This window comes from Mesoplodon mirus (genome assembly GCF_964341445.2).
Source record: "Mesoplodon mirus genome assembly, chromosome: 20".
Lineage (NCBI taxonomy): Eukaryota > Metazoa > Chordata > Mammalia > Artiodactyla > Ziphiidae > Mesoplodon > Mesoplodon mirus.
In genome coordinates this window covers 28,614,854-28,629,927 of record NC_138996.1, presented here as the reverse complement: position 1 = coordinate 28,629,927, position 15,074 = coordinate 28,614,854, and the positions used below count along the sequence as shown (strand labels likewise).

The window sequence follows — 15,074 nt, the reverse complement described above, 5'->3', positions numbered from 1 at the left end:
CTCCAGCAGGGCTTGCCAACCTGCTGCCCGTCAGACATTTTTGTTGGGCAACCTGGGCTGAACAGACAAGGCTGCTCTCCCCAAGGGGATGGGGCGGGGGACCGGGCCCCCGAGCACACCTGTAACCCTCTCACGGCCCACAGCACACAGGTGAGGATGCTCTGCTACAGACACTTGCCTGAGTTCTCCCAATGACCGCACCTGTCCTCCTGACTCAGCCCTGGCACCACAGGAGCGCTCCCTCTTAAAGGCAGGTGCCCAGGGGAAGCTGCTTCGTCAGGGGGGCGAAGGCTCGGCATTCCCCTCACCACAAGCCTGTCTGTGGTTTCAGCCTGGGCAGCCCTTCGTCCAGATGCGTCTGTCCCTCATGGCTCTGTGACCTGCCTGTCAAGCCCTTGCCCCTCTCCTCGCGCCGGAAAGCGCCAAAGGCAGGAGTAGGTTATGATCAAGCACAAGGTGTGACGCGAGCCACATGCTACACACAGGACGCAGAGGGGCCCCAGGCCCACCCTGGGTCCTCGCCCAGGAGGCCGTGGACACAATGGCCTTATTCACGGACGGGGACCCTGAAACCCCAGTAGGTGTTGTCTAAAGTGTCTCTGAAATCAATGTTAACATGCTGACTCAGGCTCCCTCTGGATCCATTCTAAATGTTCTTTAAGCCGTTTGTGGCGTAGCACTGATGATGAAGCAGGTCCTGAGAGCAGCCTTGGCAGGAAGCCTGTGGTCCCAGCAATCAGCAGTGGGGAGAGGGGAGAGGGAGTGAGACAGGAGACCAGCCTGGTATGGAGACCACCTGGCTCCAGGAAGGGGACCTCCTAAAAGAGGGTTTACTGTGCTTATAATCAAAGACTTTCACCACAGCTCTGCCCGCCAGCCTCTCCGGCCCCTCCTGCAGGGAGTACATTTCCAGCAGCCGAATGAACACCCTGGCATCACCGTGGAAGCCAAGAGAAACATACTTTTTGAAAAGCGGCACTTCGGTGTCGAGAGGTCTGATGACGAGCGCTGAAATAATGACGTGCCGGGAGAGATTATTTTCGTAAATTCTTGGAACGCGCTTTTTTCTCCGGGCTTGAGCCAGTGAGTGGTCCTCACGGCTTCTGTCGCCCGACACCTCACCCACCCGGCCGCTTTCTGCAGGCGGCTTACTCAGGACCCATTACACGCACCATAGCTTTAAGTGGAAACGTGAAAAGGTGTTGTTAGGTGTCTCTGGGAAGTAAGTGACAAAACTGAGACAAGAGTTCATGCAGATGAGAAGACAGATTTAATTGTGTGTTTGTGAGAAATGTCCTCTACCAGCCGTGGGGCAAGCAGAGAGATGAGAAGTCCATATACTGCGGTCCACTGGAACCCACAAGAGTAATTTCTCTCCTTGACCCCCATGATTATTCTACATGTTTCTGGAACTCTCCTTTAAGAGGTTGTCTCTGATCCCCTGAAGGGCCAACTCCAGGTGAATATCCAAATCCAACCTGAAATCTATTCTGATGAAAATTTACTTCGTCAAATAAACAGCCGTCCAAACTTTCCCATCTTTGCACATAGGAGCCCCAGACTTCTGAATTTCTTGTAGGCTTGGAATTGACTCAGGTTCCCTTCTTTTCAGCTCTTCCATATTCACTCACTACCCAATCAGCAAGTTCTGCCTCGAGGGCGCTCCTCAAATTCAACTCTTCACTTGTAGCCCATCGGAAAGAATAGATGCTCCAACGTTTGAAGTAGAAAAAAAGGAAAGGTGGAGCCTACTGAATTATCTTCAATTTAGCTTTCAAAGCCTTCTATCAATTGCATGTCTTTTTTCTTTTTTTATAAAACAAATTCCCTCTCTCTCTCTAACCCTCTACCCTGTACCGGGATGGTGAATGGGCTTAGCACCCTTCCCTCTGTCTTGTTAATGTGTCTCTGACTATTTCTCTGACTTTACTTGTGCCGTGTCCCTCATCAGAGTCTTTATAGATTTTTTTTTTTAAGATCTGGCCCCAAATTTATCTCCACTAAAAATCTTTCCAGTCATCTTTCAGTGTTTATTCCACCTTCTAGATCCACCTAGATCCACCTTCTCCACGGAACTGTTCAAGACCATTATAACTCCCAATAAGACCTGTATCCCTGAGCTGCAGACACTTAATCTCTGTGCTATTCGTTTAAATTAAGACCTACAAGTTTCTTATAAAATGCACCTAATATCCATTCAGTGCATAAACATTAAATATATCCCCGCCACCTCTATGTGAGGATTACATATCCTGAACTATTGGCGTCAAGCTTGGCAATATGATTTGCTTTGGCCGATGAAATGGGAGTAGATGTGACTCGTGCCACCTCTGAGCAGAACTTTTAAGCATCATTACACCGTTCGCCATTTTCCCTTTTCCCTCTGCCATGCAAGAAGCACGTCTCACTTAGAAGTGGCTTTTTCAGCCTGTGTCTCAAAATGAAGAGGAAATGGGGCAGTTAATCCTTAAAGTCCATGCACATGAGTGAAAAAAGAATCTTAGTTGTGGTAAGCCTCTGACAGAGCTTGTTACTGCAACATGATTTAGCCGAATCCTACTGGTAAAGTGGGTAATATGTACAATTTGTAAAACGGTGGTTTTACACAAAGTTTCTCATTCTGTTCTCACAACAAGCCTATTGGGTAAGTTTTACTTTCTCCATTCTACTGCTAAATAATATTAAAACTCAAAAGCACTTGTTCAAATCCTGCAAGTCAGAAAGTGAGAGAACGGATGAAGTTAGATCTTTGGCAGCAAATCCATAGCTCTTTCCACTATACCATGTACTGTGAGTTGAACTGTGTTCTCTAAAGAGTTATGTTGAAGTTCTATCCCTCAGCACCTGTGAGTGAGACCTTATTTAGACACAAGGTCTTTGCAGATGTAATCAAGTTAAGATGAGGTCACGAGGACGGGCCCTAATCCCTAATCCCGTATGACTGGTGTCCTTATAAGAAGGGACACACAGGGAGAACGCCATGACAGTGAAGGCAGAGACTGGAGCGACACTTCGATGCAATCTACAAACCAAACTACCAAGGACTGCTGGCAACACAAGAAAGCTAAGAGAAAGGCATGGAACAGATGCTCCCCTAGAGCCTTCAGAGGGAGCGTGGCCCTGCTGGCACCTTGATTTCAGACGACTGGCTTCCAGAACTATGAAGCAATAATTTCTATTATTTTAGGTCACCGCGTTTGTGGTAATTTGTTACAGCAGCCCTAGGAAACCAAACACCGTGACCACCTCAGTTTCAGGGCATAAACCATGAGAAATTCTCAGGAAGTAGGTCTGGGGGTGGAAGTGGTGTGTCTAAAGAAGCCTTCATTCTTCCATTGACTGCCCAGTGTGCCCATCCTGCCTGTGTTAGTTTCCAAGAGCTGTCAAAGTAACAAAGTACCACAGACCAGGTGACTTGAACAACTTGAACAACAGAACTTTATTTTTCACAATTCTGGAGGCTAGAAGTCCCAAATCAAGGTGTCATCAGGGTTGATCTTTTCTACAGCCATCTCTCCTTGGCTTTGTAGATGGCCATCTTCTCCCTGTGTCTGCATATGGTCTTCCTTTGGTGCCCATCTGTGTCCTGATCTCCTCTTCTTATCAGGACATCAGTTATGTTGGATTAGAGCCCACCCTAACAGCTCCATTTAACTTAATTGCCATTTTGTGTTGCCAGAATTGCCACACTCTGAGGCACTGGGGGATAGGACTTCAAGATACACACTTGTGTGTTGGACAAGGAAGACATGATTCAGCCCATAAACCATTTCATGTTTTCAGATATCTAAGGAGCCTCTCACGAGCCTTAAGCAATCTGGAGTGGAGACTGAGAGCACAAGATGGCTGACCCTTTAAGTCACCAGACCCATCCCTGGGTCTGACGGCCAGGACCACACAAAACGTGGCCTTTGCTGTCCTCTCACAGTTGTTCACATGGTTCTGAACCATTGGCCTTGTTCATGCCTCACTGATACCTCTGCCTTCTTCACTTCGGCAGTCTTGGCTGGAGTTAGGCTCTGTCTAGGGCTACGCTGATGACTAGTGTTTTGCTGCACCCCCTACATCCCAGGCCTTTGAGTCCCAGCACCCTCCTCATGGGTGACTCTCCTTTCAACCCTCTTGCAGCCCCTGACCTTACAGTCAAAATGTAAAACAAAACCGATAGACATATTCTGAGGTTATATAAGATTATTAGGCATAAACGGTAATCGGTCCACCTGAATATCTGTTCATTGCTTTCATAAAGCAAAGCATAATTTCAGTCTTTTCCTCTGCCTGCTACTTTAGTAGTATCTAAAATCAAAATAATAATCAAGTTCCCTGAAACTCTGAACGCTTTAATCATTATTATAATGCTTCTTCACTAGGATACATTTTGTTTGAAGACAGAGCATGACAAGTGAAGGGAGGGTGGCCAGGGAAGGCATATCCACTGCAGTGACTTCGGGGAAGAGATCTAAAAGAAGCAACGGAGCGAGAATTCCCTGGCGGTCCAGTGGTTAGGACTTGGTGCTTTTACTGCCGAGGGCGCGGGTTCAACCCCTGGTCAGGGAACTAAGATCCCTCAAACTTTGGGTCTTTCTGGGGAAAAGCATTCCAGACAGACGGAACAGCAAGTTCAGGTGTCCTGGGATGGCCACCTGCCTGGAACAGGTGAGGAAAAAAGGGAGGAAATGGTGGGGAATGAGGCTGGAAAGGGGCTGGGTGACCTGGAGCCAGTTCTGTAAGAGCTTGAATCTACTGGAGGGTCTGAACAGAGGAGTGACACCATCGGGCCTGTGTTTTAAGAGGACTAGTCTGGCTCGCATGTGAGACAAACTGCAGGGCAGAGAGGGTGGGGGACCAGGAGCTGTTGGGAAGCTCTAGGCTTCCGAGGGTGCGCCCTCTGGTCAGGGCCCCAGGGGTGGAGGCAGGAGAAGCAGAGGCTTTGCGATCCATCCTGAAAGCGGAGCCGACTCAGCTGCGGGAGAAAAGGTGGTGAGGAAGATGGGGAGGGGCCAACAGAAGGGACCGAGGAGGAATCAGTGAAACAGAAGGAAACAGAGAGAGGAGGGCGTCCTGGAACGGAGGGCGCTATCAGGAAGGAGGCCACCAAAGCAGAGGACTGACCCTTGATGACCAGGAGGCCGCTGCTGAAAACCAAAGCATGACGGGGTTTTGCAGGAGAGAGAGTAAGCGGGGAGCAGTGGGCACCCCAGACAGAGGCATCTAAATCCAAGGAAGGGGCTTCCCTGGTGGTGCAGTGGTTGAGAGTCTGCCTGCCAATGCACGGGACAAGGGTTCAAGCCCTGGTCTGGGAAGATCCCACATGCCGCGGAGCAACAAAGCCCGTGAGCCACAACTACTGAGCCTGCGCGTCTGGAGCCTGTGCTCCGCAACAAGAGAGGCTGCGACAGTGAGAGGCCCACGCACCGCGATGAAGAGTGGCCCCCGCTCTCTGCAACTAGAGAAAGCCCTCGCACAGAAACGAAGACCCAACACAGCCCCAAATAAATAAATAAATAAATAAATAAATTTATTTTTAAAAATAATAATAATAATAATAAATCCAAGGAAGCCAAGCCCTGGGCTGAACAGCCCGAGCAGATGCTGATCCAGGGGGAGGAGAGGCCAGGGTGCCCTGGAGAGAGGCCATGTCCATGCTGCTTGTGCTGTGGGCGTGCAGAGGCCGCCGCAAGTGAAACTGAATTCCCCAGAAGGCTGAGGATGTGGGCTTTTTTTCAAAACATGATTTCTCAAGTACTTTCTGCATTGATTTCCTTTGGTCCAAGTGACAGCCGGTTTTAATTTAAATCGGCTATTTTCTTAAAGGCAAGGGAAAGCTTGCCTTACCCGGCAATCCCTCGCTCCAGAATGTGAGGCCTTGATATCTGGGAAGAATTTGCTTCACGTGTCATTTCTAGGAGGGTGGTCAGAACTGCAACGGCACAGATATTAATTCTAAGCAGTTAACATCCTTGGTTTTGCTTTGATTCCACTAGAGGATTAATCAAGTGCCTTTATCCAGGCTCTGGCTGCTTCCCGGACTGGTCATAAGGAGACCTCTGTCCTGGGTCCCAGGTCATACACAAAACCTTGTGGGCACGCCAGGACTCGGGTCGGGGCCCTGCTGGTTGCTGTAGGAGAACTGGCCTCTGAGGCCTGCCCTCCAATCTCAGCCCTGCTACTGAGGTTCTTAGGTGTCTGCAGTGAAGCACACAGTCTCCCTGCGCATTATTTACCAGTTTCTAAATGTTAACATGATAATGACATACTGTATAGCAAACACCTCAGGATATGTTCATCTCTTGGCAGATTATGTCCAGGAAGATTAAATTCTAGACCAGCTTCCCGGCTACTCAGGACATTTCTGGGCCACCTTCCCCAAACACTGAATCAGAAGTGCTCAAGAGTTACAAACAAATGTTGCCATTGGCTTTGGCAAAATGATGCTACCTTATGCTGCCCCAAAACACACCCAACGTTTTCTCTTACGCGTGATCTGCATTGAACAAATCACTGCTTTTTGTCCGTGGATGTTATGTTAAACTTTACTTAAATCAAATGGGGATTTACCTCAAAGAGAATAATTTTACAAAAAGATCCACAGTTAAAGATTAAAACAGGGCACCCTTGGTGGCGCAGTGGTTGAGAATCTGCCTGCCAATGCAGGGGACATGGGTTCGAGCCCTGGTCTGGGAGGATCCCACATGCCGCGGAGCAACTAGGCCCGTGAGCCACAACTACTGAGCCTGCGCGTCTGGAGCCTGTGCTCCGCAACAAGAGAGGCCGCGACAGTGAGAGGCCCGCGCACCACGATGAAGGGTGGCCTCTGTTCGCCGCAACTAGAGAAAGCCCTCGCACAGAACCGAAGACCCAACACAGCCAAAAATTAATTACTTAATTAATTAATTAAGAAGATTAAAACAGAAAGCTTCCCCATAGCAGTTACACTGTGGTTATATTTTAACTAAAATTAAGTTGATCTACAGACAGCTCTTCAGAAAAAGAGCTTATGCATCAAGTAAGATATTATGATAAATGCCACGCTTGGGGCTGTTTATTCCAGCCTTCAAAATGCTTTCACATGCTACTCCGACTGGAAGAAAATTCTCCTCTCTTCTGGTCTTGCACAGCATATTAGGAAACTACCCATTGGTCCTTTGTGTAGTAGTCTGCTAGGGCTGCCCTAACAAAGTACCACCGACTGAGTGGCCCGGCAACAGAAATTGGTCTCTTGCAGTTCTGGAGGCTGGAAATCTGAGATCAAGGAGTCGGCAGGTCTGGTTTCTGGTGAGGCCTCTCTCCTTGGCTTGCAGGTGACAGCCTTCTCACTGTCCTCATGAGGTCTCTCCTCTGTGAACGGTGATCCCCGATGTCTCTTCCTCTTCTTAAAAAAGCATCAGCCATAGCGGAGCAGGGCCCCACTCTAACAGCATCATTTAACTTAACCACCTCTTTAAAAACCATGTCCTTATATATGGTTGCATTCTGATGTACTGGGGGTTGGGATTTCAACACATGAATTTTGGAGGGGCACCATTCGGCCCTTGCTACTCATCTGAGATATTAGCAGGTACGTGATGTGTCTTACCTGCTCAACTTGAATGTAGGCTCCCTGGGTGAATGGCCCTGTTTTAAGATTCTATGTGTTCCCAGTAATCAATTGTCTGATGGATCTTCTTTTTTGCAGGGAGGCGGGGTGCCAGGCCACACAGCTTGTGGGATCTTAGTTCCCCGACCAGGGACTGAACCCAGGCCCTGGTCAGTGAAAGCGTGGAGTCCTAACCACTGGACCGCCAGGGAATTCCCTTGATGGATCTTCTTGATCACTATTGGAATTGTGTTCACATTTGTCCTGATGCAAACACATTTTGAAGGGAAAAAAAAATCAGTCACGGTGGCTTCATGTCAATGACTGGGCTAGATGATTTCCAAGGTTCCTCACAAATCCTGTGACTGTTCATTTCATCACCATCCACGTGGCTTCCCATGAAATTCTCCTCTCTAAAGATCAGTCATTTGCTTAATTTCTAATATGTAGGCCTCCCAAGAGGTGCCAGTCCTAACTTTTTCTAATTTCATGTCTGCTTCTGGCAACACCTGAGATTCTGGCCGGATTAGGACCCAGAAGCTGAGGAAACTGAGGTTCAGGGCAGTGCGATGGCTTGCCCAAAGTCTTCCCGACCCTGCAAGGACTCCAACCAAGTTCTCCCAGCTCCCAGGCCAAGTTCTTTCCAATAACCCCATCATTCCTCATTACGAAAAGAGAAGAACACCAAGGGCTTTATGGCTTATGGGCAATAATTCATGTAAGGAAGTGAGATCACAGACTGCCTTATAAATTCTGAGGAACCTTAAGACAGCATATCTTTTAGTACCGAAAGGATCTAGCATGATTCTTTCGTTGGTTCATAAAATGTTCATATGCTCAAACCATATGTTTAACTACTATTCCCAATGGATAGATCCTTCCTTATATGAAAAAAAGAGGAATTTTTCAACATCAGGTGGAAAAAGCAGCATAGATATTGGGGGAAATTGTCTAGATTTCTTGCTGAGTCAGTTCCAGGGCAGTGGAGATGGCAGCATCCTGATGGCCAGGCCACCGCAGCCCACAATCCCACCCCAAGCCTTTATGTCCACTCAGTAGATACAAGACAAGTCACACCCAAAGACACTGGCACATGAACATGAGTCTTGCTGGACACATCCTATATACAATATTGCTTCTATAAAAGTGAAAAAGCCAACTTAAGCACCAAGCAAGCTTTCAAGTCGGATCATACATTTTACCATCAAAAACTCTAAAGGCGGGCTTCCCTGGTGGCGCAGTGGTTGAGAGTCCACCTGCTGGTGCAGGGGACACGGGTTCGTGCCCCGGTCCGGGAAGATCCCACATGCCGCTGAGCGGCTGGGCCCGTGAGCCATGGCCGCTGAGCCTGTGCGTCCGGAGCCTGTGCTCCACAGCGGGAGAGACCACAACAGTGAGAGGCCCGTGTACCGCAAAAAAAAAAAAAAAAAATCAAAAAACCCTAAAGGCGTAAGCTGTATGGAGAGCCTGTGGCTTTCTCGGGCTAGACTCAGTTTGAAAGTAAAGGTAAGATCTTTGTCATTCATGGGACCTGCACTGTCCCACCACGAGAAGGGCCCTTCTGTCGTGCCTAGACCAGAGAAAATACCCACAGCCTGACAAGAAAGTGTCTGCGTGACTAAGGCTTTGTGCAAATTAGCCCTTGTGCTGATATCAGGAACGTGGATCAGACACACAAAGGGCCGAGTCACTGGCTGCGTTTCTCCGTGGAGACTGTAATGGTCCCTTTTTGCTCGTTGGAGTCTGACTTGCTAAAACGGATTTTGTTCCTCTTCCACTGAGACTGACAAAAGTGCACGTGGCAGTTTGTGAATCGAGCCTCGCAGCAGGGCTCTGAGAGACAACTGGTGTCGGGGTGGCTGCAGGTGTGAAACTCCCCGGACAGTGCTGAAGTCGGCCTGTGACACACAATAACCTCTATGTGCGGCCCGCAAACGGCTTCCCTGCAAGGGCAGATCCGTGCCAAGGGAGGACGAGGAGACTTTTGTTCATCTTCTTTATCTGAGAGATGCTGATTGTTTGTCTGTTGGGGGAGATTTTTGAAAATGAGCAGATAAATTCCTTGCTGTGTGTCGTCTGGACTTTTTTTCTTTTTTTTTGCTCTCCATGCCTTTATTTCTAATTCTCCAAAATCTCTTTCCCTGTTAATTTTATGGCATTTTTATGTACACATGCATACAGTATCCACGTATGAAGTCAGAGATAGCAATTTGTCTTTCCAGGATCCTTGGGCTTTGCTGTCCTGTGAAGATCCATAATGAGATACAAGAGTTCTCATCCCCTTCCTGTTAACAGAATTTATAGAGTTTTCCCTGCGCTCAGAGCACATAGCTAAAGCCCTACATAAGCATCAATACCAGTGCATTCTTACCAGCCTCCCTGGACAGCTTGCTAAATTCTTTCTGAGCGCCTCTCGCTGGCCCTTACAAAAGTTAGCTGATAAACAAACCGGAAGCTAGGAATCTCTCACTGTGTGAGCACAGATAGAGGATCAAATTCATGGAATCACATTTGGCGTGCTGGCAATCCCAGATGAAGGTCATTTTTAGGCAAAAGTCAGCTTTTCCAAACCCAGCCACAGTCTGGGTTAGCTGGGGAGTTGGGTTTTGTTTTGTTAACAGATGCTAGAAGTTAAAAATGGGAATCTGAACTACACATCCATTTTTTCTTCTCCATGTCATTTTACCTGGCCCCAAAAGGCAAAAGAAGCAAGTAGCATTGCTACGTAATACTTCAGGATATGACCTGAAAATTCCCTCCGAGGCATCCAGGAATCCCACATGTAACTTTCATAATCCAGCACATTGACAAACAAGCCAAAACAGCTCCAGGATGACAGATGACTGCAGGGCAAGGGGACAGGAGAAATTTGATACAAATGAAGCCCTGTGGACTTTTTAAATTTGAACTTAGAAAATACGGAGTAGGCTAGAATTCTTTATTTGTAAAACAAATAACCACTTTAACAATCATCTATTCATGTAGTTCTCTGTTCTCCACGCTGAGATTCCAAAACAGGTCCTGGGGATAACTTTTGGAAAACAACACACCCATGAAAAAAAAAATCTCAGCCAAGAACACACACTTCCTGTCTATCTCTGGTGTCCCAAAGGATGAGGGAAACCTGAACACTTACATGAGACTCTAATGCCAGGAGCTAACTGCTACTGTTGGACTCCAGCCCACCCCTCCCCGCCCGGAGGAGGACACGGTACTCACCAGTCATTAGGCTGTAGTAATTGGGGTAAGAGAGACTGGGAAAGTCTGGGGTCAGGTAATCCACTTTTACCCCCCTGCTCACAATCTCTCTGAAACCAGGCAAGGACTCCAGGGCCTCATCACTGATGTAGTCAGAGCGAAAACCATCCAGCAGAAACACCAGGAGCTTCCGGCGGGCCGGGGCTGGCTGTGCCAGGCTGAGAACAAGGGCCAGCAGGAGGGCCCCGAGCTTCTCTGCCATGCTGCCAGGAGCCTTCCCGAGCACGGCTGGCACAGCCGTCCCTTTGCAGAGACTGAGGATGGAGAATCTGTAGCTATTCTCTCTTCTAGGGGCTGGACCTTGACTGCTGGCCTTCCTGAGCCAAGTTCACTTTCAGAATTTAAAGGTACAGCACCCCCTTTTAAAAACATCTATGCTCACCCTTTACTAGAAAGTGCGGAGATCGACCGCTTCAGAGAAGCCAGGTTCCCAAACAACCCAGAATTAACACCAGGGGAGAGAGTGCAACCTTACTATTTGGGGCGAATGTTCCAAAAATACAAGCGCCCACAGAGGTGGAATTTGAGAAGATGACAGAAGTTAGCACTAACTTTGCAGTTGGGCTAACCATAGAGAGGAGGCAAGGAAAAGGGTGATCTCTTGATTTGCTGCCAGCCCACGCCTCTGCCCAATTTAAACTCTCTCACTGACTTTTTCGCTACAATTTAGTAACACAAACCTCTTAACTCGGGATGTAGACAAGAGACCATAAAATTCGTCTTGGGCATATCTGTGGACTTTTCAGCAGGGCCTCCATCTTCATAGCATTTAAAAACAAATTATTTGTCTATGTCTCAGCCACTTCTTTTCGTATGCATCCCTATACAGCGCTTATTGTTTTACTTTTCAAGTTCCCCGTGTCCAAACCCAGATGTAGGAGGAGATGCCTCTCAGCAGAGCCATAGAGCCAGAGTTCCACAGTTGAAAACAGACTTGGGGGTCATTATGGCAGATTGGTCTGAGGTAGCATTGCCCCAAGAGGGCAGCAATCAGACAGAGAGCTGGAGGGCGAGAGTTTGAGATGGACAAGCACAGCGAGAGATAGCCAGGAGGCTCCATGCCAAGAAGGACCAGGCAGAGGCGTGACCGGGAGGCCGACCAGGAGGTCGGCAAAGGGCAGCAAACACAGGTGGGTCAGGAGACCAAGCATTGAGTCCAGATGCCTGCGGTTCCCTAGGCTGGGTCTTTCATTTGGCAGAAAATTAAATATAAAGGCTGATAAAATGTGCATGGCCCATAGCAAGCCCTTACCAAATGCTAACTATTATTAGCATTATAACGTTGCTTGGATCCTGGTGAAACTTGCAAGGCCCTGGGCAAAGCTTCACAGGGACTGAGGGCGGTCAGACACCAGCCGCTCTGATCTTAATCAATTCTACAATGGCTGTCACTCTACCTCCGCCCTCTGCCTGTGCCTTGTCTTCTTATCCTGTTCTATTGCATTTAGAGTCAAGCCCTCACATGAGACCACTGGTCACTTTCTACATTGGGCTGGGAAAAAAAAAAAAAAAACACCTAGGCCAAATTACCATTCCCATCTCAGCTGGCTGAGACAAGGATCAGACTTCATTTTCCCAATAAAAGTAATGCTTTTTACAATTAAAAAAATAAGAGAAAGAGGACAGCTTATTCTTAATATTTTTTTAATTTGAAAACACAATGTTATTCTTATCTCTTTGAGTTATGTTGTACTGTTATTCTAAATGGAAGGAAGGAAGGAGTAAAGCAAAGGGAAAGGTGCTGATGCTGCCGAGTCGATGGGCTACCCTGGCCGTGACCATCACACACACACTGAAAGAGTTTCCTCCGGTAGGGAGGGCCTGGGTAGGGGACTACGGAGATGGCATAATAATGCAAACCCACATGAACTGCCTTGGGGGTGGCCCCTGAGCTCCCTTGGGGGGAGGTTAAGGACTCCAAATGTTAAAGATGAATATAAAAGGGGCATCCACTTTCCTCCGCCTCTAGCGGGAGGTCCAACCCCAAATACGGCTCCCTGAGCGCCTTACCCAGTTGTTGAGGTGGGGAATCCTTAACTAACAAGCTCCAAATTAGAGTGTCCACAGATCCCCAGAGGACCCCAAGGCTCCATGGATAGCGCTGTGATGCGTCTGGGTGTGGGCACTGCTGCTGTGCACTATATTGTTTTATGATGAACATGTTGATTTATGATCATGTTTAGAGAGTTTCTCTAAAGTTTTGGGTCAATAAATTACTGTAAATAAGCACCTTTAATATACATACCAATATATGAAGAAAGAAAGAAACACATGGGATGGAATTCAAACCAAGGAAGTCCCAGCACTGCCTACAGTCAGACTCCTGGTCTTATATTGACTTGTGGCCTAGAAAAGGTTGGAAAGAAAAGCTAAAAGCCAACAAGGAAAGACAACAGATTAGGAAATGTGGTTATAATTAAGTGCCCAAAGTCTCGTGGTCCAAGACCTGGTATGTCTGTTATCTAGATGTCCTCAGCTGGGGGGTGGTCATCAGCATCTAATATGTAAAAGTGCTCCTTGCCACTTGTTTTTCAAGGGTTGACAATGCTAAAAAGGTCACTGCCCACAGAAGTTTAACCCAGATAAGGCAGAAAAATGAAAAATTTCCTCCAGAACTTGGAACGAGCTTTGCCCTGAAAGCTGTTCCAGGTCTTGCTAGGGACATGCACGAGCTCTCAGGAATGTGCTGTCCAGATGGGTCAGCACTCTGGAGCCTTGCCTCCATGGAGAGGCAGATGAGATGGAAGGAAGGAGTCCTGGGCTTAGAGAAAAAAGACACGATTCTAGGGCCTGGGTTCTGGCATTCTGCAACTGTGTGATTCTGAGAAAGTTGCTGCCTTTCCATGCTTTAATTTTCCCCTCTGAAAAGTAACAGAGGTTTTAAGATCCTTCCCAGAATCAATTAGAATTCAAAAGTTGTGACCCAAGTCAGCCCATGTTAGCCAACATCAGCCTTCACCGATCCTGTTAATCCATCACATTTTTGCCAGTCCATGTGGGCCCATGTCAACCCTTACCTTCCCTAGAAATCAGCAGTCTCAAAGTTCTTGCCCTAAAGCCTGACCATGGCAAGTGTCCCACCTGCCCTCTCTCTGGTCAGGCCTTGGAATTAGAATCTTAATACATTTTAAAAAATTGAAATCCTACAGAACGTGTTCTAGATTCAGGATAGTATTCATCTAAAATTAAGATTAAATAAAGACATTTTCAGATAAAGGAAAGCTGAGAGAATTAGTCTCCAACATACCTGTACTACAGAAGCAAGCAAGATGGCGGCGGCGGCTGCTCAGGGCGGGAGAACCGGTGGTGGCGGAGGCGGTAGTGGGGCTGGCAGCGGTTCCAGCTGTGGGACAGGCAGTAGCCGCAGCGGCTTGCTGGACAAGTGGAAGATTGATGATAAGCCTGTAAAAATTGACAAATGGGATAAATCAGCTGTGAAAAATTCTCTGGATGATTCTGCCAAAAAGGTACTCCTGGAAAAGTACAAGTATGTGCAGAATTTGGGTCTAATTGATGGTCACCTCACCATCTGTACCATCTCCTGTTTCTTCGCCATAGTGGCTTTGATTTGGGATCATATGCACCCCTTTCCAGAGTCCAAACCTGTTTTGGCTTTGTGCGTTATATCCTATTTTGTGATGATAGGGATCCTGACCATTTATACCTCATATAAGGAGGAGAGCATCTTTCTCGTGGCCCACAGGAAAGATCCCACAGGGATGGACCCTGATGATATTTGGCAGCTGTCGTCCAGTCTCAAAAGGTTCGATGACAAATACACTGTGAAGCTGACCTTCATCAGTGGAAGAACAAAGCAGCAACGGGAAGCCAAGTTCACCAAGTGCATTGCTAAGTTTTTGGACCACAGTGGGACCCTGGTCATGGATGCTTATGAGCCTGAGATATCCAGGCTTCATGACAGCCTTGCCACAGAAAGAAAAATAAAATAGCTACTTCTAAAAGCAGCCATCTTTTGGCCGGATCATGCTGAATTGAGGGGTGAGGGAGAAAGAAACAGAGAACTTAGTATGGATAAAGTAAGAAATGTAAAAAATGTCCGTTTTGTCTTGAAATTTTAGTCCATTCTGTATAAAGAGAATTTTCTAGCTCAGATATGAGAAGTTGTAGCTCTGATATCTAGCTGTAGCCTCTTTGGTCTGCTGATTGCATTGTTTTGATTTGCTTTTCTGGAAAAGCATTTTTGCTCAAAACCGTACAGACTTCCTCCTTCATACCTAGC

The 15,074-nt window shown here is 47.4% G+C and overlaps 2 protein-coding genes across 2 annotated transcripts in view; one reads left to right on the top strand and one right to left on the bottom strand.

The window, feature by feature from the left end:
• The window catches only part of ENPP6 (ectonucleotide pyrophosphatase/phosphodiesterase 6), a 94,764-nt gene extending 83,646 nt beyond the window's left edge, over window positions 1-11,118 (bottom strand). Inside the window, exon 1 of the mRNA XM_082608780.1 lies at window positions 10,796-11,118. Within this exon, the coding sequence (XP_082464906.1) occupies window positions 10,796-11,036 (241 nt within the window). The 5' untranslated portion in view covers window positions 11,037-11,118. The remainder of the gene's footprint in view (window positions 1-10,795) is intronic.
• Window positions 11,119-14,100: 2,982 nt separating this feature from the next.
• LOC309795933 (signal peptidase complex subunit 2-like) lies at window positions 14,101-14,840 on the top strand. Its single transcript, XM_082608744.1, has one exon. The coding sequence runs from the start codon at window positions 14,104-14,106 to the stop codon at window positions 14,782-14,784; it is 681 nt and encodes a 226-aa protein (XP_082464870.1). The 5' UTR covers window positions 14,101-14,103; the 3' UTR covers window positions 14,785-14,840.
• Window positions 14,841-15,074: the final 234 nt, after the last annotated feature.